This window comes from Leptonychotes weddellii, chromosome 10 (genome assembly GCF_054177405.1).
Source record: "Leptonychotes weddellii isolate Sample4059 chromosome 10, ASM5417740v2, whole genome shotgun sequence".
Taxonomy (NCBI): domain Eukaryota; kingdom Metazoa; phylum Chordata; class Mammalia; order Carnivora; family Phocidae; genus Leptonychotes; species Leptonychotes weddellii.
Window position 1 is genome coordinate 28,034,196 of NC_138378.1, and position 25,190 is coordinate 28,059,385.

At 38.9% G+C, this 25,190-nt stretch overlaps 1 protein-coding gene across 4 annotated transcripts in view; it reads right to left on the minus strand.

The window, feature by feature from the left end:
• Nucleotides 1-7,661: 7,661 nt before the first annotated feature.
• GPCPD1 (glycerophosphocholine phosphodiesterase 1) overlaps nt 7,662-25,190 on the minus strand; it is a 54,133-nt gene continuing 36,604 nt past the window's right edge. For 2 of the 4 annotated variants that reach the window (XM_081833195.1, XM_081833194.1), the window contains exons 14-20: nt 24,600-24,639; nt 22,724-22,785; nt 20,801-20,866; nt 18,588-18,724; nt 17,938-18,073; nt 17,355-17,515; nt 7,662-11,122 (exon numbers count right to left, since the gene is read on the minus strand). In XM_081833195.1, coding sequence (XP_081689321.1) covers nt 10,933-11,122; nt 17,355-17,515; nt 17,938-18,073; nt 18,588-18,724; nt 20,801-20,866; nt 22,724-22,785; nt 24,600-24,639 — 792 coding nt within the window. In that variant the 3' untranslated portion in view covers nt 7,662-10,932. Of the gene's footprint in view, nt 11,123-12,572; nt 12,645-17,354; nt 17,516-17,937; nt 18,074-18,587; nt 18,725-20,800; nt 20,867-22,723; nt 22,786-24,599; nt 24,640-25,190 lie in introns of all 4 variants that reach the window. The other 2 variants (XM_081833197.1, XM_081833196.1) reach the window with 2 other exon arrangements.

Consider the following 25,190-nt stretch of genomic DNA (forward strand, 5'->3'; position numbering starts at 1 on the left):
TATTTGTGTTTGTTTACTTCTATTTTCCATTTCTAAATAATAAATCGCTTTGGAAATTAAAAAAAAAAATTGTTTTCCTACAAGTCGATTTCAACTAGTGTCTTCCCTTCATGTGAAACCACCAGGTTATGTTCACTTTTGCTATGTAAGCATGGGTTCCAAACACCTGAAAGCCAAATAGTATTTGGATCCTTATTTTAGTATGTTTTTTTTTTTAAAGATTTTATTTATTTATTTGAGAGAATGAGATAGAGAGAGCATGAGACGGGGGAGGGTCAGAGGGAGAAGCAGACTCCCTGCCGAGCAGGGAGCCCGATGCGGGACTCGATCCCGGGACTCCAGGATCACGACCTGAGCCGAAGGCAGGCGCTTAACCAACTGAGCCACCCAGGCGCCCTAGTATGTTTTTTTAAAACTCCCAAATAAGCTGATGCTTTGCAGAGCCGCATCCTGGTCCCTACTTTCCAGGAACGGGTCCTCTGGGTTCTTTTCTGCCCAAGGGAATCAATGAAGCCAGAGGGGAAAAAGGCTGGTATCTTGGGCAAAGGCCCTCTGTGACTGCCACCACCAGCTTGTAAGCCACTGGCCAGCCCAGACAAACATGAGCAACCCCACCTCCCTGTATGAACACGATGGATACTCTTGAGAGTCAAAGTAGATACTTTGCCACCTTAAAGCAACACTGTGATCTGGAATCTAACAGCTCTTCTGAGGGAGATCCGGCTTATCTTTCAAAGACTAGTTTTATTTAGATGGAGCTAGGATACAAAGAATACATTTTTTTTTTTAAAGACGAGCACTTTCAATCCATATACTGAATGTATCTATCACTGCCCCAAATTTCCCTAAGCCTTTGTATAACCCATTCCTCCCTCCCCACTTCACCCCCATTCCTCTGCAATCACCGATTTGCTGTTGGTTTTCATATTCTAGAATTTTATGGAAGTGGATTTATATGGCATGAACTTTTGTCTGGCTTCTTATACTCAGTAAAATTATTTTTGAGATTCATCTCTAATGTTGTAGTAATAGTTTGTTCTTTTGTACTGATGGAAAGCATTCTATTGTATGGATATACCACAATTTTTATATCCATTCACTTGTTAATGGACACATAGGTTGTTTCCAGTTTGGGACTCTCATAGATATGCTGCTATGTACATTCAAGGCTTTACGTGGACCCAGACTTTCACTTCTTGTGATAAACAGTTAGGAGGGAATGGCTGGCTGTATGGTAAGTGTATTATCAAAGAAACCATGAAAACGGCTTGAACGTAAGGTCACAGGAAAATCCAGTCATTGCTCTCTCTCGTTTTACATGTCGTACGAGATTTTAATGCTACAGCCCAGAGTAGCCCACTAATCAACAAAGTGCTATCTGTTCATGTTTAATATCTTACAACAGGAAACCCTTCCTTCCTTCCTGACAACATAAACCCTGTTCCAATTCTTTACATCTTTTCTTCTTGGTTGTCTTTGGCAGAAAGCAGCCGTTTACAATTCTTGTCATCAGAATATTAGTAATTTTTCTCAGAGACTTAATATATTCAGCTCAGTTCATTTCCTATGGATATTAACTGACATTAGTACAAAATGATTTCACTGGTTAGAAAAATATTAAATATTTAAATATTACTATATTGCTGGGCTCCTGGCCATTTGAGAAATTTTCAAGAGACTATTACCACCTCTGATTGATGTTAGGCTGATTTTGGCTTTTCTTAGTTCTCAGAAATTCAAGTATCTGAGTCTCCCTGCTAACCGAAACAAGAAATTTACTAATGAAGAAAGTTCTTCATGTACGCTATAAGCAAGGCATTCCCACGGGCTACCCGTAGGGCCAGATCTGTAACCAGAGGTCCAGGCTGCAGTCCTTGTGGATGTGCAGGACCTTGGTCTCTCCAATTCACAACTCGTAAGAAAGTTTCTGACAGCTTCTTAAGAACTAGAACCAGCCAGGGGAAAAAAAAAATGGCTTCAGAAGGTTTTTTTGAGGCAAAAGTGGAAGTCAAATCATTTTTTGAGCAGCTGGTTTCTTACCTTTGGTGTTGGGTAATGAAATAAATTTCCTGCATGAGTATGAGATCTGCTCACTTACTGGATGAAACAGTGTGAATATAACGCCATGATAAGACAGAAGGCAAATGTATGTGTATCGAGCAGGGCGAGAAGCCTCTCTGACATGCCGTCAAAGCAATGTCAGAGTGTTCTTTATATCCTGGACTCAGACACACAAGTAAAAAGGCAAACAACTGTCAAGTGAACAGCTATCAGCTACTCTGGAAATTCAGGTGGGGGGGGGGAGCACTGCCCTGTAGACTAGGGTAGTCAGAAAAGGCGTCAGGCCATTGAGCTGGTCTTGCAGGAAGGAAGAAGTGAAATAATAACCAACAGTAAAAGTAGACGCCACGAAGAGAGCGTCAGTGCCTTCTGAGACAGTGAGTAGAGAGGTGTGGCTGGAGACGCGGGCTCGGGTTCAGGATGGCCAGAGACAAGGCTGAGAGGCGACAGGGGAGGACAGACATTAGTCCTTCTAGCCACACTGTTCACAGCGCAGCAACAGCATGGGCTGGGGTCCTGATCCACCAAGACACTTGCCTGGTTACCTGAGACAGGGCCTACCCCGTGGTTCATTTATCCCCGTACCAAGTGACAAAGTGTCTGACGTGTGTGAAGAAAATGCAAACTGCCGTACTGGAAAGCATAGTATGTAAAAATTCTATCAGAGCACTTACATACACATCTGTAAGGGTACATGGTCCATCAGTCAAGCTTTCTTGGGTGTTAAGCAACAAAATTTGCCTCTAATATTAGAAGAAAGGAATTTACTAGAGGGATGGAGGTGATCTCACAGAATTGAAGGCCTGGGCACAGGTCCAAAGGAGCAAGCAGCAAGATCCTATGGGCTTCACTGTGGGAACTGAAGTTGCTCTAGAAGGGAAACAGTCGAAGCATTTATTCTATCCTTTGGTTGTTCTGATTAATCTACAGTGATCCAGGAGAGAGTCCAGGGTCCAGTTGGCCTGGCTCTGTTCATGCACCCAGTCCTTGGCTGGGGGAAAGGAGGACGCTTTATTTCACAGGTCCCCAAGGATTGTACCCAACAGGGGAGAGAGAACATCGCTCACCCCCACCAAAATACTGCTCCCAAAAGTAGGAGTTGTGCACTGGGCAGCTAGACAACCGTAAACCTCCAGCACACTCACTGCACACATTAACTCTGGTGCCCTCTGGGGAGGAGGGAATTTTTAACACTGTATGATGATGTGGTGAGTATGTGCCAAAACAAAACAAAACAAAACAAAACACCAAACAAACCTTTGTTCCAAATACACAGGAAAAATGGGCACACTACAAAAAGAGAAAACAAATAAAAATAAATAAAATAGCAAAACCTCCTTGGACCAGAAATCAAAATGATGCTACCAGGTGACTCTGGGATGGGGTACAAATGTTCCCACTCCCCCTTGGTATTAATTACCAGGTGCAATCATATACCCGGATTTAGTCTGAGATCCTGGAGCTCCTAAGGGAGGCAACCAGCAGATCACCAGAGAGGATGGAAGAGGGAAACAAACAAACAAAGAAAAAAACCCCATGAGCTTGCATACCAAAACTCCAAAACACACAAGGAAACTCAATGCTAAGAAAGATAGCCAACAAAATCAGAACAAGAATTCATTCCACAAAAGCCTGGAAAGTATAGGATAAAATGAAATCGCTTGAGAATGTTTAAAGAGATAAATGGACGTTATACTTCCATTAAAAAAAAAAAAGAACTACAAAGTATGTAATATTTAAAATTCAATAAAAAGAGTAAGCTAGATACAGTGAAAGTAAACAAGTGAATTGGAAGACAACACTGCGGAAATCAATCATGTCCTCTCCTCCCCGCTCACACACACGTCTGACAGGCATCTCAAGACTTCTTAGCCAAGGAGCCCTACCTTCCAATCACATCTCAATTAGGAGAACCAAAACAGGTCAGAGCAGAGCCACTTTGGCTGAAGTGGAAGTGGGAGGACTTATCTGTCATTAAATGAGCTAATATTAGGTTAAAGTTTAGTGACTTTCTTTCTGTTGCGCTCTTGGACAACCGCTATACAATCTTGCTTTTTTTTTTTTTTTTTTTTAAGATTTTACTTATTTATTTGAGAGAGAGAGAAAGCACAGGCAGGGAGAGTGGCAGGCAGAGAGAGAAGCAGTCTCCCCGCTGAGCAAGGAACCCGATGTGGGGCTCAATCCCAGGACCCTGGGATCATGACCTGAGCTAAAGGCAGCCGCTTAACCGACTGAGCCACCCAGGCACCCCAATCTTGCATTTTTAAAAACATATAAATACCTCAAACTAAATAAGCACGCTAAAGACAGAAGCTGCCTTTATTCTCCTAACCAAGCCCTTGACAAATATTTGATCATGGTTATGCCTTAATGAATTACAATATAAGGGAATTCACTTCAATCAGACTAGCTAAAAACTAAAATAAGGTTCATACTTTATATGGTGCATACTTCCATTATTATGGAAACAACAGCTCCTTATATAAAGACTTTTTTTCTTTTTTCAGAAAGTAAAGTTCTTGTTCCCTTCTAGTAAAATAGTATTTTTCCAAGGTCAACTCCATTCTGTTGTTATAGAACCAGAACTGTTTTTAGTATTGAAGTAGATTCAACTCAAGAAGAAAAGGTACAAAATAAATCCAAATTAGGTAGAATTTTACACACTAAATTTAAGAGCAGTAATTAATGAAACAGTAAAAACACTGCTCAATACTACTAAAGCCTAGTTAAAAAAAAAAAAAAAGATAGACCTTTGGCAATCTAATCAAGGATAACTCCCTGCTTCATGCCAAAGAAAATATTAAGATGAAAAAGTGGTCACATCTCAGAAGATTTTACATATATATGATATCCAGTATTTAGTATGTGTGTATATATATATTACATATTATATAACATATACACACACTAATACTAAATACAACAGATAGCTGGACAGACAAGTAATTTTTTTTAAATCTAGGAAAACTGGCTGGTTTTCCCCCAAAATATAAATTTAATAAAAAAGTAGAGAACACAAACAGGCTATAACTAAAGAAGAAACTGTTAAGGGCAGGAGGAAAAAAAAAAAAAACCCACTTGAAAATACGCACACAGTTTTATAAGAGCGCTTATCAAACCGTCAACAAACAGAGGATACTAACATTATAAACACTGTTCCATATGATAGAAAAACCTGAAAGGCTAACTCAACTGACTTTATAAGGCTATCCTAATGGTCTCTAAAACTAGACATAAATAGCAGAAGAAAACTAAGTCAATCTGATTTATGAATATACATAATAAATCTTAAATGAATCAGCCAATCACTATCAAAAGAACACTAATAGGTTTTATACCAATTATTGAAAGGTAATTCAACATTAGAAAATATATCAGCATCGTTCAGTCCATTAAAATTAACAGATAAGTGAAAAACTATGATTGTTTTCTAACTCCTCAAAAAGTCACTGAATAAATTTCACACCTATCCCTTGAGGCTGGAGTGGAGCTGGTTGGGGAAGAGGTCTTTTAGCAAATCAAGAAGAAAAAGAAATTTCCTTAATTTGGTAAGGGTCATCTACTGGAATCCCCAGCAGCCATCATACGATTTCCCATTACAGTCATAAAGAAACAAGGATGCCTACAATTGTTATTAGTTACTGAAATAAGACAAGATAAAGAAAAAGCTGTTATTAAAAATTAGAAAAATGCACTTGCAGATATGATCAACTAGAAAATCCCGGACACTTAAAATAACAAAATATTTTGACTAACTGAATTCAGCAGAGTAGCTACAGATGAGATCAATAAACAAAAATTAACTGCTTATTACTGAAGAAGATATGTAAGGAAAATGGGAATAATAAAAAAACCTCTTAAGTAGTTTTTTAAATGTAAGAGTATACCTTAAAAAATATACAGTATGTAAATGAAAAAACTCATTTTACTGGAAGATGTAAAACTTCTGAAAAAATGGAGATACGCTCTGTATTCTGGATAGAAAGACTTCCTATTTTTAAAACATTAATCCTTCCCACACATTAATCTAGAAAATCAATCCAACACTGTTCAAAATCCCAAGGGGACTTTTCTGGCACTTGGTAAGATGATTCTATGCTATTAAAATAGCAAAAGAATACATGGCAGATTTTTTTTTAATTGAGAAGAAACAAACGGGCAACTGACCTATCACATATCATAATATAAAGTTCCATGATTTCTCTCTTACTGGTAACTTGTGATTGTGTAATACTCCTGGGTGTCACTTACTGTGACACAGATCACCGGAGCAGGTGGGATAGGAACAATTTTACCAGAAGGAAAAAGAGTTTTTTGGAGGCGCATTACATGTGAGGTGGCCATCACACCTCCAAGTGGAGGCGCGAACAGACAGCTGGATGTGCAAATCTGGGCTTACGGGAGAAATGTGGGCTGCAGAGAGACACACTTGAAACCGTGGGACGGACTTTTACTAAACTTTGTTTTCTTCCTGTGACATTACATAGTTTAGCTTTGCACATATGCAAGTAAGTTTCAGAAGCTCACTTATCCCATCTGCATTTTTGTTTTTGGTCTGAGCAGGTAAGATGTATACTTGGACCAGTTTAGTGGAGGATTAGACAAATTAATTTCTGCACTTCTTTTATTATTCCTGTACTAATACTACTTTCCTCATTATTTCAAAATACATTTCTTTCATTTCCCTTTAAAATCTGTAAAAAAAATATCCTCTCCATTATCAGGATGGTTCCTTCATTCTCTCTGAACACATCACAAATACCACCCTACCCTGGCTTCTGATTTACGAAGGCTGTGCCCCACTGTGCCCCACTGTGGCTTCACAGCTACCCTGATCTCTATCTACCCCATTCTGCAAGGGCTCAAGCGCTTCAACCTATTCTCTCTTCCTCTTATCTCCAACACACACTTGCATGGTCTTAATCATATGCTCTCTTGCATGTTAAACATTTCAAATCCATTTCTCAAACTATATAAACTAAGAGATTGTATTTGAATAAATTTCTACTCAGGAACAACAAAATAACGCAATGTTCCTCATATGTACACTTTGCTTCCTACCCCCAAAATACACAACCCAAATTTAAAATGCAAAGGAGTCATATCCAAATCTGAATTAACAGGACTCCACCGCCAGCCTAGAGTACCAAACCAGTCAACATGTGAAACAGAATGAGGCCAGCTACGAAGAGAAAGAGCCCAGGCACAAAGGGCAGTGACGCTCCACCAGGGCTAGTAAGACAGCCTGCCCACGGGTCACCCGAGTCCTATCCAGGGCAGCACATCCCGCCCACCCAGACCAGCGGCTGCGGGATTTAGGGGTGTCAGCCCAGGAAGGGCCAGCCAGGCCTGGGGGAAAAGCTGGACCTCGTCTTCCATTGAGTCCCATAATTGTCCTCATTTGGCACGGAGCAGAAACTCGGCTTACGGTAACCCGTCTGTGACCCCGAACCACGGGGGCAGAGCGAGAACCCCCCGAGTATACATGCAGACACACATGCACACGCATGCACACGAGCACACACACTCCAGACAACATAGCCAAGCAGGCCATACAGAACCGTATTAGACTGTGAAACAATCTGATGAGGAAACTAGGATCGTTGCCACCGCCATTTATTTGTCTAGTTCGTAACTAAGGAGAGAACACTATAGCAGCGCTAGGAATGCGAAGAAGTCCCTGCCCTTAAGGGGCTTACAATCTTAGGGAAGTAGAACAGGCACATTAAAAAAAAAACGGTAAGAAAGCACATGCTAACAAATGCCGCAAGAATTCGGAAGGCAGCGTAGATTAAGAACACAGAATTAGGAATCACAAAACCCAGTTTAGTCCCAACCTAATAAGTCAGTTAACTTCTCTGGGTTTAGTAGCCCAGCTGCAAAATGAAGTAGTGAGATTTAGAGGCTGTAAGCATCTGTTTGCATCATGATTTCGATCAAAAGCTGAGCCAAGGTTTACGGAGGTGGCACCTGAGCTGGACACTGAAGGAAGACAGAGAAGGCATTTCAGACAAGGAAAGCGGTACTGAGGTAGGCGTAAGCGTGCGGTCTGGCGGGGAGAAGACACAAGCGACAACGGGAGTGAGGCAACGGGTGGCTGTGTCAGCCCTTCGGCACTACCAACACAGGAATGAACTGTATTCCCCACATTTACATCCAGTCAGTTACAGTACATAATTCCAGAGAGTAGAAAACACCAGAGAACAATGGCGGCATTTTATCAAACATTGCACTCAATTTCCAGAAAATATAAAATGATCTTAACATTATACCTCTACATTTAAAATTGGTATCAACAAACTGTTCCAACTGTCAAAATGTAAACCAAAGTTTACTTTCTTAGTAAACATAATTAAGTCTCTTAATTCAAAAGGACATTTGATACAAATTATATTATCTCGACAATTCCAACATTTATTTTCTACCATGTTCCATGCACTGTGGAAATAAAAAAAGTACGACAAGTTCCCTGCCCTTGAAAGAGCCCGCAGCCTGGCAGGTGAGACAAACAACTATGCCTACCTAGAATGCACTAGGACGCATGGCATGACCAAGGTATGAACATACGGCTATGGAGTAAAAGATGGATTCACACCCTTCTGCAGAAGTTTCAGCAAGAACTCAGAGAGGTTGTTGGCTCAGGAGAAAGGAGTCTGGCAGGGAGAGAGTCTGTGGGGAGGAGAGGGCTTCCAGGCGGAGGGCACATGGCTACAGACAGGGAATCGTGTAGGAGCGTGGCGTGGCCAGGGCCTACCATGGTTACAGTGTGGCCAGAGCAGAGCGTACAGGGCAACAGCTAGTGATATGGAAGCCTGGACTCAGTCCTATAGCCACGGGGAGCTACTGCTTGCTATGCCTTACCTGCCTGCTAACCCTGGTTTGCAAGGTCGGGAAGGGACAGGAAAGAAAGGGAGCAGTGAGGTTCTGTCTGGGGCATAAGCAGTCCTTGTGTAAGCTCTTTGCAGCAAATTACACTGTTTGGGAAACTCCCCCCCTCTCCCCATCACCTCTCTTTTCCCCTAATGATCTGTGAGTCTTCAACATGGAGCTGCATTGCCACTGGACTGGAAAGGCACAGGGGAGGAGAGCAAACAAACAAGACCGGAAACGCACACCTATGGCTAATCAACTTACCATAAGGTAACAGTCACTGTATTGTAGCAAGGTCTGTAGACAAAGAAAATGAAATTCCTTTTTAGGAGTTTTCTAAAACTGCCTAAGTCACACCAAAGCGTCGGAAAATCTCATTCAATGTGGGAAAAGTATAGAGAACCCTTGCAGAAGACTGCATTTCCTAAACTCTTTTCCATTAAATATCACTGTTATAGCACACCATGGGCATTCAAAGCCTGCCTTCACACAATTGATATTAAGTCTCATAATTCATCAATACTGAATCACACAATTGCATTGTTTGGCTTAAAAAAAAAAAGATACAATGTGTAATTCCAAGTCTTAGGTTCTCAGCTAGTACTAAAACATCTCAATGCATGAATAAATTGCCTAGTGAAGAACATGCAGCAAAAGGCAGATGCAAATAAACTCATCACTTTAGGGTAGGATTCCAATTCCTAAATTCCAATTTCTCATAATAATATTATAGAATCAAGTCTATAAAAGTAATACCTTCTTGAAATTTTGTTTTATAAGGAAGAAAATAAATCTGTATATTTTATTTAACATTCGTTCTTAAGTTACAGTTATGCCAAAACAATCAGCATCTAATGAGCGAAACCTTAGTATAATCCTACAAACACGCATATACATTTAGAAGGATCTTCTACATTTCTAAATAAATTACATGCCTGATACATATTAACCAATAAAGAATACCAATATGAGAATTCAGGACATTTATTTTTCTGCATGGAGATTTAACTACTGTACAACACACACACACACAAAACAAACCCACAAAGCAATGGTGTGTAATAGGTAGTGAGAGACACTTAAAATAAGCATACTGAAAACGCCTACAAACAGGCTTTTTTTTTTTTTTTTTTTTTTTTAGGCAACAAAATATTTTCAGTCCTTGACACCTTCTCACACTCACCTAGCACCACAGATGCAAGGACTTACAGTAAACGTGTACAATCTCATGCTTAAAACCTAAAGCATGCACTGAATAGAATTTATACATTATGATCTACTCTCTTAAGTATGCAGTACATACTTCTAATATTTTATACATTAAATTACCCTGCAGCATTTTTGGAAACTTTATGCAAAACAACTTTTGAAAGACTTATGCAACAAGCTCTCAAGGATCACCTGCAGGCTGTTCACACAGGCACTGGTTTGGTTAAGTGGGAGAAGGCAGCAGCCTCAAGGTTCATACTGAATGAAAATGGTGTCTGTGCATGTCAATCCACGTAAAAAATACATATGTACATAGATGGCACAAAGATTTGTGCAGCTGGAATCACCAGTGCAAATGCATGCATTTGAGGTACTTATTTTTTCCATGGTCAGGTATAATTATGCATAGTCATGTTCCCCAAGTGCTAAATGTTTCAGACCTGATCAAATGAAAGCTGTAAGAACTGTAAATATATCTGTATAGTTAATTTCAAAGCACTATGCTTTTAATGAACATCTGTTTAACATTATATGTTTATATATTTAGTTTAAGAGGTTTGTCAACCAACAAATTTTCTCATTGTAAAGAGACTGACTGGTAATTATACCTGGCCAAGTGATTTAAATAGCATACGTGATTCTAGCAGGAACTGTAGTTAAAGAGTAAAATACTTCATTATTGCTTCATTGGACTGAGAAACCTAGAAGGCATAGATAAACGATGCTCGATGATGAAAAGTCAATACCCAGAACAGCGGTGCATGCCCCCAGATGGCCTCTGCCCAATACAAACTAAGCACTCTCCACGTTATCAATGCCGTTGGCATCCACATGGATACCAGGCTCCCCACACAAAGACGAGGGAACAAAGCGGCTAACGGTGGGACACAAACAGCTCTTAAGCTCTGGCAATTCTTGCTTCAGGCGTTCCAACTGCTCCACTTGGAATATATTTGGCTGTTCCGGCATCCAATCATATATCCTATGATGAAACAAACACAAAACACATAAAATAGTGTAATTTTATGGTTTACTGAAGACCTGTCTGACTTAACCTTTTCCGGGCAATCTGATTACAGAATGACTGGAACATCCATCGTACAACAGCCCCCTTCCCTTTTTGAAAGATGTAAGTATCAGTTCAATTTAAAAATACTTCTTCTTGGGCGCCTGGGTGGCTCAGTTGGTTAAGCGACTGCCTTCGGCTCAGGTCATGATCCTGGAGTCCCTGGATCGAGTCCCGCATCGGGCTCCCTGCTCGGCGGGGAGTCTGCTTCTCCCTCTGACCTTCCCCCCTCTCATGTACTCGCTCTCTCTCATTCTCTCTCTCTCAAATAAATAAATAAAATCTTTAAAAAAAATAAAAAAAAAATAAAAATAAAAATACTTCTTCTCCATCTTTCCAACAACACAGAACAGCAGCACGTCCTTATGTGCCCATAATGAAAAAGAATGAATTACAAAGCAACTGAATCAGAAAACAAAATAAACCTGTAGTTTCCTAGGGATTGATTCTTCAGGTATCTTCTCTCCAAGCCAATCAACTGGCAATGCCGTATTTTACAGATGGGAAGCTACTAAGAGGCAGAGTTGGAATTCATACCCAGTTGTGACTTCAAAGCCCTGAAGATCCGCACTGTGAGAACTGTCCTAAAGTTGTGCGGCCTAGGCCAAGGTACCCATAGTTGAGAGGCCAGAAAAAGCCCCATGTGACAATAGCAGCAGCACACTGCCCATCAGCAGAGACAGGATGGCCTTCCGGGCCTAGATGTGAGGGCCAGGCAGCTCATGTGAGGTGCTACAACAGAGGTCGTTGGGACATCATAGTAGGAACAAATTTCTAAGAGAATGAGAAGTGACCTCCGGGTCAAGATATCAGACCAAAAACAGAAGCAACTATACTTTCTTTGTACATCCCGTTAAAAAGAAAATAAAGGGATTAAAAAAGAATCCATGCGTATGGGGAAAAAAACAAAGAGACACAGCAACAAAATTTTGGAAGCTGGAAAACAGATGCATAAGTAGTAACAAAGTGTTTCAGTTAGCAGAACGGAAAAGGCCAAATCACAAGCCAGTATAGTGGAAAACATGAAAAGGCTGAGTTAAAAGCAGCACCAGATTCCCCTAGAACTGGGGAAGGGGGGGGGGGGGCAGCTAAAACACGGAAGATGAGTGAAGGCTCTGAGCAGCAGTAAGCATCTCCCTTCCTTCTAACTTCCTGCCATGGAGGCTGCCCAGCATCCCACTCCCCCACTTAGGGTGATTTTGAGAACTTAACGGGAAAGCTCTTGGAATGGAGGACTAGAAGACCAGGTGAGGGTTTGGGCATTTTACAAAAGCCACCAGCACCAGGGGAATTAGAGACAGTCCATACATATAACACATGCAAAATTCAGAGACATGCCCTCCCTTCCCCAGCTCTCTTCCCTTACCTGAATCCCAAGAACCCTGGGAGCCAGATCTGGATCCTCTAGGTAGTTTATATAGATTCTTCTGTGAGGAATCTGGTCAGCCAAAAAGTAAAGTTCTAAATCTACTGACATCAGAAGTATGACCGAACAGGCCACCCAGATCACCCCACAGTGAAATCCAAGTTAACAAGCCCCATTCACACACTCAGAGCCTTCAACAAGCTTTTTAGATCCCAATTTCTTACCATGAGAAGCAGCCAAGGATTTCCAAATAACTGAGGAAAGCTTCTAACATGTAAGATAGTGAGTCAAAAAGAAGAAAATTCCAAAGACTAAAAAAAAAAAAAAAAAGCCCTGATGCCTTCACAGAAATAGTTCATTGATCCAAAACAGGATGTTATATATAGAAGAAAAAAGAGCACTCAAAGAAAAAAGACAGTTCTTAAAATTAAAGACAGAAAATAGAACTCAATAGAACAGTGGACGATGAAGTTGGAGAAATCTTTCAAAGTAGAGCAAAAAGACAAAGAGAAAATAGGAGAAAACGTAAGAATTAGAAGTCTGGTCCAAGACTGAATAGTATGTAAACGAAAGGATTTCTATGGGGGGGGGGCAGAAAAACAGAAGAGACAAAAATCAAAGAATAATTCACAGAATCTCTGCATCTTCAAGGACATGTATCAACAGATTAAATGGGCTGCTGTGTGCCCAGCACAAGGGATGAAATCAGACCCACACCAAGATCCATTTCTATGAAATTTGACAACTGTGGTGACAAGAAGACTCTGCAAGCTTCCAGATAGGAAACAAAGAAATCACATGTGCGGGAACAGGAATCAACATGGCTTCACACTCCTCAACAGTAACACTGAAACTGTGAATGTGACGGAGAAGTGTTTTTAAAATTCTAAAAGAAAATGATTTCCTAACACGAAATTTTATGCCCAGCCACAATACTTCCAGGCATGCAAGACCAAACATTTATTTTCCATGTCCTCCTTTCTCAAGAAGATGCTGAAGGATGTGTTCCATAAAAATGACAGGAAAGCAAAAAAGATCTGGACTACAGGAGATGGGAGCTCTGACACAGGGACTGAGGTCAGGGAGCAATTTTCACTCAGGATGACAGCAGTGTCCAAAGAAGTCAGTGAGTCTACACTGGAGCAGTCTGAGTGAAAAGGAAGGTGTGTGAGGGACTCTCATCACTCCAAGAGGGCCACTGCCACTCGACCAGCGTTGTACCTTAAGGACAGAGTGCCCTAGCAAGCCTGAATCAGAATCTTACTTATATGTGGCTTGTTTTAACCATGTGCTGCTGCTGATAAACTGACAGTTATGCACTGGCCCACTCCTGAGAACTGGTAGCAGGCTACAATGGGTGCAGAACCAAGGAATACAGAACCACCCACTTCACAGGACCATATTCCTGATGTACTTCCAATACCTGACCCATAGACAGATGCCTTACAGTGGGTTGCCAAACAAGTTTGGAAAGTTAAGACTAGCATTTAAAAAGGTGAAGGCCAGTGGCAAAATGGACTAGCATTTCAAAAGTACACATACAAATAGAAAATATCCAAGGGCGATTCTTTTTAAAATTCTGTTTCAGGTACATATACATATCAATGTGTGCACTTGGTCACAATGTAGAATGCATTTCTAACTGGGTTGGGTCAAAATGGTTTGAAAGTCACTGCCCTAGAGAAACTTTACACATGTATTCCAGAAGGCCTGGTTCAACAATGTTTACAGCAAACACTGCAAAAGCAAAAACTTGGCAACTACCTAAATGTTCTCATATAAAATAAATTGTGATGGAGACATAGCCATGAAATTATATAGCCACAAAGATGAATAAATTATAGCTATATACAACAAATAGATTAATTTTAAGAACATTATAACAAATGGGAAAAAAGTACAAATAAAGTTTAAAGAATGGTATATTATTTAGTGATAGAAATAAGAATTTAAAATTTTTACAAAGAGAATAATAATTTGATAAGCAGTTATATCTAAGGGAGGAGATAAGGGAATTGAATTAGGGAGAGGCATATGGGAGACTTCAAATCTAATGATAATGTTCTTTAAACATGGGTGTCTGTTACTGGATTTATTTTTTAATCATTTGAGCAGACACAGTAATTTTTCTTATAAAAAGAGGAAACACTGCCTAATTACTTTATGAGGCCAGTATTTTCCCCATACCAAAATGAGACAACAACCAGTTAAGAAAGGTAAATTAAAGGTCATCTTACTCATTATCACAATTGCAAAAATCCCAAATATCAGCAAATCAAACATAGCTCTTTATATGAGATAATGTACCACAAAACCATGATTAAATGTAAAATCTACAATGTGTTATTGCCTTTGTGAGAGAAAAGAAGAAATCAGTTTTGATCAACTAAAAACACCCACTCTCATCAACAATTCTCCCCAACATAAAACAGATCAAAGGCTCCAAAATCACTAATCGTTCAAAACCTTCTCTATTATGTCTAGATTTGATAATAAAAAAAATAATAGCATAAGCAAATTACATACCAGAAGAAACAGCTAAAGAAACTTTAGGGTGGGGCATCTGGGTGGCTCAATTGGTTAAGCGTGATTTTGGCTTAGGTCATGATCTCAGGGTTAAGAGACTGAGCCTGGAGTCAGACTCCACACACTGGGAATGGAGCTTGCTTAAGATTCTCTCTCCCTCTGCCCCCTACCCACTCGCTCTCTCTTAAAAAAATAAAAAACATTTGGCCACAGGAACTCAGCTAAAAACAATGAAAGGGATAGGCATAGGGGACTGCTGGTTTTTACTGTAAACCTTACACACACACTTCTTTGATTAAAACATTAAAAAACAAAACAAAAAAACCCAACAACTTTCAAAGGTAAACACAACTTTAACAGACCCTAGCAGGAGCCCCGTCCTGGGCTGTCTCCTCAATGTCTTCCACACCTTCAACACAGTCCTGCCCTGAGTCACGCTATTGCTTCTGCCCAAAACTCAAATCCTGTCAAAGCAAACTTAGCCACTCCCAAAAACCAACTCAATGCTTCCTCTTTAAAATTATTCTTATTGACCCTGGGCCAGGAAGATTACTCACTTTCTTCAGGGCCTTTTATATCACAAAGTATCTTCCTATTGTCCATTACATGTCACAATTTGGCTCCAACCAAGTAAGGCCCTTCAAAGGATCTGCCTAAAATCTGTACACACTACAAAGTCATACAGAGTATGTCTCAGATTACATTTTCTTGCCTGAAAATATTTGCAATCATTCCTTCCTCCTCCTCAAAGAAATATTCTTCAAAAATTTTGCTAAAGGGCGCCTGGGTGGCTCAGATGGTTAAGCATCTGCCTTCGGCTCGGGTCATGATCTCAGGGTCCTGGGATTGAGTCCCGCATCGGGCTCCCTGCTCCTTGGGAGCCTGCTTCTCCCTCTGCCTCTCTCTCTCTGTCTCTAATGAATAAATAAATAAAATCTTTAAAAAAAAAAAAAAATTTTTTTTGCTAAAGCCAGCACTTCTTTCAAATGGTTACTGTAAAAATTTTTATCTTCCTTTAATTAGTTGGAAGTGTATAAGGGACAAACAGTAAAGTGAACTACATCCAAGGAACGAATTTTTTTAAAGCAGGCCTCGTAAGAATTTCATCACTTACTCTTTATAGGATGTTGCTCAAGTATTAGCAAGCCTGCTAACCCCTCAGCAGACTAAATGACATCCCTTCTAACCCCAAATTTCTTTATATTAAGCAATCTTTTCGTCTCTCCGATTAGTGGCTCTCAAACATATCATAAACACACCTAGGGAGCTTATAAAAAAAAGGAAAAAACTTGTTTCAACAAATATTTGAATCCCTACTGTATGTCACACATTGTTCTAACTTTTGGAGACACAGGAGTGAATAAAAACAGGCAAAGAGCCTGTCCTCATGGAGCTTATGTTTGTGTGGGTGTGTTGGGGTGGGAGCTGGAGGAAGAAAGATGGGCATCAGCTCATGTGGGGCCTTGGAAGGGTCTTGGATTTTACTCTAGATGACAAAGAGACCCATGGGAGAGTTTTAAGCAGTAACACGATCTGACTTCAGTTAGAATAGGCTCCCCTCTGGCTGCTGTGCTGAGAACAGATAGCAAGGAGGTGTAGATAAAGGAGTGGACAGTAAGCAGATGGACTTCAATAAGCCACATGAGAAATGAGGCTGTCTTAGCAGAGAGTGACAATAATAAATATGGTGAGTGGATACATTCAGGATATATTCTGAAGACAGAATCAACAAGATTCTGTTTGACTGGTTTTAGAGTATGAGTTTAAGAACAGAGCCACAAAAGACTCCAAGGATTTGGACTGAGAAACCGGAAAGACAGAGTTGCCATGTATATTGAAATCAGGAAGTCTAGAGAAAGGATAGGTGTTGATAGCTGGATATAAAAATGTAAGTGGTCGGGGGAAAGAGACAAAGGTTGGAGATACAAAAATTGGAGAATAAAGGTATGAAAAACCACAGAACTGGATGAGATCCCCAAGAAAGTTGGTGCAGAGAGGTCTGGGGGAGACAGCCCCCCAACCCCCAAGATGACAGCGCATCTGGTGTAGAGCCCAGTCGTCCAAATGTTTAATAAGCTTCCCACATGGTTGTGCTATACTCCAGAGTTTGAAAAATTCCACTGACAAATGTTAAGATAAACCTCAGGCTGAACTACAGAATTTTAACTTAACTAAGTTTAATATTATTTTTAATTTTATAAAACAACTATTTTTTTTTCTAACAATCCATGAAAACTTTTCATGAAAAACAAATACCTATCATAAATTAGACCATTAACTCCAAGTTCCTTCAGCTTCTTTCTGTTTTCGGGATCGTTGGTATCATCGCCCCAGCAGAATATGACTAGTCCCTTAGCTTTTGCCTCCTGAATATAGGATGGGTTTCTGAGCAGGTCTTCAGTATGTGCATTTATCCCCTAAAAGAAGAAAAATAAGTTACTCATGAAAAAGTAACTTATTAACCGCAAATGCTAAATGATTACAATCTCCATCAGTGTTCCCCAAAGTAGACTGGGCAGAGAAAAAAATGTCAGAACTTTTTCTTCTAGTTTATTTTATCAAACAAATTTACAGTCAAGCCATTTCAGATGATTCATAAAATCCACTCAGAAACTTACTTAATCTAGGCCCGCAAGAAAATATATTTTGTCATTCATTTAACTGCTTTTCATTCTGAGATCTAATACCCTTATTTAAGTAGAGCTATCAGCTTGTTATAAATGTGTCAAAACTAACCAATCAGAGGTGTAAAATAACATGAAAACTTATTTACTACTGTTCTAAGACATTTCTTAAAAAATTAAAATAGTAAGAAAAAAAAAAATCAAGCATAACTTACCAGTAGGTTTTCAAACTGCGCAAAGCTCATTGCAATGGGGGTTGTCCGAGATCTGAGGTCCATGAGTTCAGGGTAAATATCAGATTTTCCTTGAGTCAAAAATAATATGGGGTACTTGTTCTGCTTCTGGCGAACCCTAAAAAAGACAATTTAAAAATACTTTTCATCAGGGAGATAATTCTAATATACTGTTTTAGAATTTTAGGAAACTCTAAAAATATAAAGAAACCACCTCCCCCCAAAGAGCATAATCCCATTATTGAGATATAATCACCATTAACATGTATTGCACCTTTCAATCAAAAAGAAAAATTTTAAATCATTCTATACAAGAGCTAAAAATATTCTCAGAAATGGGCAACAAGAAAGCCCTTGAGGGCTTACAATTTGGTAAAGAGGAGGTTATAGGCCTATAAAACGAAACACAGGGGGTGAGGTACTAGGATCCAGTGGGTGTGGAGTTCACTGGAGGAGGTGGGAGGGCATCCTGCAGGTAGTCCTAAAGGGATGTGAAGATATATATAACCTGACTGAAAGGTCAAGTCAAGGGTGAAATCTGGGCAACCTCCCTACCTCCAACCACAATCCTTGTACCCTAAGTACCAGCTACTGTCGAAGAATATAGGTGAAAAAAACTGAATATTACTCACATTGTGCAAATATCTGCATCAAATGAAGAAAACACTATTCTCCTCTTCCCAGAATTTTCTAAGACAGTTTTTAAAATTATATCCAAAAACATATTCATGTCAAAATATGTTGATAAGTTACCATCCCACATTCCATCCTATGTGGAAGAAATAAACATTTAGGAAAACAAAAGTCATTAGATACCCTAGAATCAGTGCCAGAAAAGAAATCTTGGGAACATCTAATCCAACTCTTATTTTACATTTGGAAAGCAAAAGCCTAAAAAGATTAAGTAACTTGCCCAAGACCACACAGCTACTTAGTGATAGTGCAGCTGTCAAAATTCAGGTAGAGACACTTAGACACAAAGCAGTTATACCATCAGTAAACTTTTCCTTTAATAAAGTTAACAAAATAAAAAGCTAAAACTCTGGAAATCTGCACTCTACTGAAGTTAAAATATTTTTTTTTTATTCTTATGTTAATCCCCATACATTACATCATTAGTTCTAGATGAAGTGTTCCATGATTCATTGTTTGTGCATAACACCCAGTGCTCCATGCAGAACGTGCCCTCCTCAATATCCACCACCTAAAATATTTTTATATAGGGGCACCTGGGTGGCTCAGTCGATTAAACGTCTGACTTCGGCTCAGGTCATGATCTCAGGGTCCTGGGATCGAGCCCCGCATCAGGCTCCTCGCTCAGCGGGGAGTCTGCTTCTCCCTCTTCCTCTCCCCTCCCACGCTCACACTCTCTCTCAAATAAATGACATCTTTTAAAAAAATAAAATATTTCTATAATCTTCATGAACTGTAAGAAAAGGACTTCATTTGCTAATTCATTACAAAAAACCCAGGTAATTTTTTTGTTTTTAAAGATTTTATTTATTTATTTATTTGACAGAGAGAGAGAGAGAGACAGTGAGAGGGAACACAAACAGGGCAAGTAGGAGAGGGAGAAGCAGGCTTCCTGCCGAGCAGGGAGCCCGATGCAGGGCTCGATCCCAGGACCCCGGGACCATGACCTGAGCCGAAGGCAGATGCTTAACAACTGAGCCACCCAGGCGCCGCCCGCCCCCCTTTTTTAAAAGTAGGCTCCATGCCCAATGTGGAGTCCAATGAGGGGCTTTAAGTAAGTAATGACCCGGAGATCAAGACCTGAGTTGAGACCAAGAGTTGGATGCTCAACCAACTGAGCCACCCAGGTGTCCCCCCTACAACAAAAAAACCCAGGTAATTATTAATTACTAATTAAAAACCTCATTCTTTGACTCTTAAGACATATCAAGTACCCTCAAATAACATTCTCTAAATATAGCTAAGATACTAAGAGCCCTGTTGATACTGAAATATTAGATGTTTTATATATTAGTCATTAAATCCTAAAAGCTCAGAAAACTAAAAATCACTTATTAAGAAAAACCACTTACTATGTTAACTGGGACTAGCTTATCATAAACAGTACTTAGAAGGCAAGATTTGAGGGCAGTTATAGATTATTCTGATCAAAACAAATTCCAGGATATTGCTCTGATTGCCCAATCATACCTGAATTAGCCCCTTTCAGGGCCCAACAACCCTCTTACCATGCACCCCAACCATTTATACATATCCCTATCTGATATATTCAATAGTTAATTGTTTTCCTCAACTAGACTATAAGTTCCAAGAAGGCAATGTTTATTCTGTTTGTTCACTACTTGAACCCAGCACCCACAAAATGCCTCACCCACAGCAGCTTTTCAATATAAATTGTTGAACAAAAAAATGACTAAATCTGGGAATGATTTAAAACACACCTGCAGAAATTTCTTTTCTTGGTTAACTATTACTAGCTACTACTGCCACTTAACAGAAAACTGCTTAGGGAATTATTTAAAATACATGTTTAGATGGAGAATAAGAAAATAAAAACTAATCAGTTATAAAGTTAACTGTCCAGTTTTCACTGTTAATTTTGTAAGTATATCCAGAAACCATCCATATTAATGTGCACATGAGACACATGTAAATTGACATTTATACTACAATACATTCATCACTACTTTCAAGTACTCACATATAGTGTAACGATAAAGTATGCTTTATTAAAAAGGTCCAATAATGTTGGAAGAAGCCACAGTAAGATTTCAGCTTCACTTTTCCATTAAAATAAGGAGATGGGAACAAACGCATTTAAAGAAATGAGGGGGAGAGAGAGGAAGAAGGTGTTCCGTCAAGGATTACTTACCCTCTGTTGGCAGATCCATTTTATTTCTATGTTAAACCCTACATCTTCTGGCAAAGACTCTAAAACCTAGAGTTTTGTTTGTTGGAGGTGAATTTGGTTTTGATTTTGGTGAGATGAATGGCAGAATAAGAGAAGAAAAAAAGAAGAGAATTATTACAAAAAGAAACCTATAGTAAAACATATCACTAAGTAAGAATAAAATGTTTTGTGCCTTCAGCACTATCTTTTCTCATACCCAAACTAACAACCTGGTTGATGATTAAGTTAAATAAGGAAGTCAAAAGAAATTAAACAGCAAAAGCAGTAGTCTTAGGCAACATCTGTGATGGCAGAACTACCACAAAGATGCATCTTTAACCTCAAATCCTTTCACCATCATAGGTCTTGGGTCTACACTAACCAGCTGCATGGAAAGTACAGTACCTAAAACTGTGTACTCCATTTCATGTGGGGCTTTTTGACTTTCTTCTCTGATACTTTTAGGCTTATTTTATTTAGTGTACCTATCATGTTTTTACCAGACTAATACAAAATTAGAAAAATAAGGACAATAGTGTATATTAGTATTGAGACTGCTAAACATCAAATTTACAAAGAGTCTCCTTTAAATTGAGATTTTAGGGGCACCTGGGTGGCTCAGTCTGTTAAGCATCCCACTCTTGATTTCGGCTCAGGTCAAGATCTCAGTGTCACAAAATCAAGCCCGGCATAGGGCTCTGCACTGAGCCTGAGCCTGCTTAAGACTCTCTCTCCCCCTCTCCCTTTGCCCCTCCCCCCCAGCACCTCCACGTGAGCTCTCTCTTTCCCTTTCTTAAAAATAAACAGATTTTATTTGGCCTTTTTGGTTTTAAAATTTCTGTGATTAAATTACAGTGACAGTGGCAAAGTACGCGAATAAAACTGTTTAACTTATTTGGCTAAGTAAATGTTAAACCATTAATACACAATTTTTTTAAAAGTTGTTTTTAATCACAAGTCTAGGAATCATGAGATTTCTCAGAACCAAACGATTTCAGATTTTTGAACCAGAAGGAATGACGTTACTTGGCTGGGCTTCACAAATATCTGGAAAATTATTCCAATCATGTTTTAGGAGCTCTCTTGTAGGTTCTTTTCTGTTGTGTGAATAATCCTGATAAACTGTTGCCTAAGACATCTACTGTACCTGACATCAGAAAAAGACAATGGAGAAGAACAGAAGTTAGGAAATGGAGCCAGTGGGGAAAAAAAGCAGACCCAGCATGAGTGAGGAGTGCCCGGCATCCACAGGCGCTTGCCTGGTACGGTAAAGAGATTCCTGTATGAATTGTGTCTAGTTTTAAAATCTTCATGCTAGTATTTGTTATACTTTTTCAAGTGAATTCTTGAAATTTGTGTCTCATTTTGAGTAATGAGGGTACTTATTTTCTTTGGTTGGAGAATCTCATTTCTCTCTAAAAGCTAAGGAACAGTTTTTTTTTTTCTTCAGGTTTTTATTTACATTATCTCTATACCCAAATGGGGCTAGAACTCACGACCCCAAGATCAAGGGTCGCATGCTCCTCTGACTGAGCCAGCCAGGCGCCCCGGAACAGTTTTAAATATTGTAAAAATGCTCTTCCACCATCACACGTCCCTCCCGCCCCTTTTTCTGTGCCCTCTATTTCTTGTTTATATACAGAAATATGTGAATTTTCTGTTCTTACCAAATTAACCCATTGAGGTGGGGATTTTTATTCATTTGAGCAGATAGGTTACTCTTAAAAAGTAGCATAGGTACACCATACAAAAATATATCTTCTCTAAAAAGAATCAATGACAAGTTTATATAAATGCTGTCTTTGACACAGCCTTTTTAGTGCCCATCTAAGAGACCAAAATAACTTACTTACTTATAACAGAATTAATGAGATAGCCTTGTCCTAGTTTCCCTAAGGAACTTACCATCTTAAGAGAAGGAAACGGCTGATTTTCAGAAAAAGAATTTTCTTCCTCAGCCACAGATTCTGAAAATTTAAATTACAAAAACTCAGTAGATAAAATACCATTTTTATCACTAAGATCTTATCCTAAACTCTTAAGACAAAAAAAAAAAAAAAAAGATGCAGATAGAGGTAATTATGAGATCCTTTCATATGCAGTATTTTTGAAGGTTCTTATGTTTAACCATTAAGACCTCCTTTTTGAATTAATACTTAACATAGTTTTCATATTTTGAAATATGAAAACTAGTTTGCAACATTTCACAGAAACACTAAGTTTGAGGCACCAACAGTGAGTATTTTCTTACAAACACTATAATACTACTTTTTACAAAGTAGTCACCAGCAGTGATTTGTTATTTCTCAATGGAATTAAGAGCTGTGTCCTCTTGCTAAGGCTTCTATTTGAAATATCAAAATCAGCTCCGAAGTTAGAAATTAAGAGAATTTAAAGAGAAATTAAAATTGTGCTTTTGTTACCCCACCATTTAATTTAAAATAGATTATATCTCAAGACACATAGAATTTTGTTCCAAGAGGGAAAAAAAATTTGACATCAAACTAAATATCAAACTTTTCTTTTTTTTTTTTAAAGATTTTATTTATTTATTTGACAGAGCGATAGAGAGCACAAGTAGGCAGAGGGAGAGGGAGAAGCAGGCTCTCCACCGAGCAGGGAGCCGGACGTGGGGCATCGATCCCAGGACCCCAGGATCATGACCTGAGCCGAAGGCAGCCGCTTAACCAACTGGGCCACCCAGGCACACCAAACTTTTCTTAAAAAAACAAACAAACAAACCCTGTTGGGTGCCTGGGTGGCTCAGTCGGTTAAGCAACTGCCTTCGGCTCAGGTCATGATCCTGGAGTCCCAGGATCAAGTCCCGCATCGGGCTCCCTGCTCAGCAGGGCGTCTGCTTCTCCCTCTGACCCTACCCCCTCTCATGCTCTCTCTCAAATAAATAAATAAAATCCTAAAAAAAAAAAAAAGATTTAAACAAAAAACCCTGTGTACTACAAAGACTAAAGTCATATAAAAATTTCCGGCTAAATAAATAATAATAAAAATAATAAATAAATAAAATTCATTTTATTATTAACAGTCATGAAATAGCTATAAAGCCTACAAAGTCATACCAATGCTCTGGGGATAATCTTTGGAATCTTTAACACTTTACAATATCTTCGTAAAGTCATTCCAACCATCCTGTTATCAAAACTGCAGATAAATATCTAATGAGCACCTACTACATACAGAGCATTGTAAGTGTTTTGGGGAATACAAAAACATGTTTTCCACCCTAGAGAGATTTACATTCTAGTTGAAGAGATAGGACATCTACAGAATAAACGGTTAAAAAAAGGAGCCATTAAACCTCAAATGAATGGCACAAACTACGAAGTTCTATGAGAGTGCCAAGTACAATTACAAAGGGATTTTGTAGGCAGGACAAGTTTTAGGGAAACTGAGGGACAAAGTGGTTAAAGTAAAGTAATCCGCCCAAGGTCACAGCTGGTGAATGTTAGAGTTGTATTCAAACTCCTGGCTCTAGAGCCAGCTTTCATACTTGATATACCCTCCACTTTCTTCTTTGGTTAAGAATGTTTGGAAAAAATGATAGGTACAAAGTTACAAAAAACTTTGATCATCAAGCTAAGAAAACTCATAAAAGTAAAAACTCGTAATTACTATACACATGACATAAATGCATTTGAAAATTAATATGTGTAAAGACTTCATGTCTGTAAAATTATTTAGATAGCCCAATATTAAAATGACCAAGGGTATGTTAAAAAAAAAAAAAGGGAAATGAAAATAGTGCTTCCATATTAGTACATACCTTTCAGATCTTTAGATTTTAGAGCAGTCACATGAGCGAGCTAGAAAACATACACACACACAAAATGCAATCAGAAAAAAAAGCCTTAATTTATGAAGATATGGTTAACAGAACTGTAACTTGAAAATCTAGCAAGTTAAAGAAAACCATAAAATGTAGAATTATCAGTTTAGTAAGAATAATCACTAACCGCTATATATATTTTATATGTGCATACATACACATAAGATCATGATCAAATACCCAAGTAGGGAAGAAGAATATAAAAATTCTTAAGAAACTGTTTATACTCAATCAACCATTTATATAGGTATCTAGTGAGAACAGGAAGAGTGATCATATAAAATTACATGGTATAAAAAATATAAAAAGATCTTAGTGACAGAAGTACAAAACCAAGGACAGCATAAAAGTGCAACTGTAAAATAGTTATATAAAGAAGGGCTAATGCGGACCAAAGGCAACCTAATACTATGAATGAGAAGGGTCAGCCCCTATGGTCCACTAACACACTTATAACCTAGCCCCTTCACATATGCAAAAACAGTAGGGTCCATGGAAACTGTTAGAGAAGACAGATGGATTAGCGCA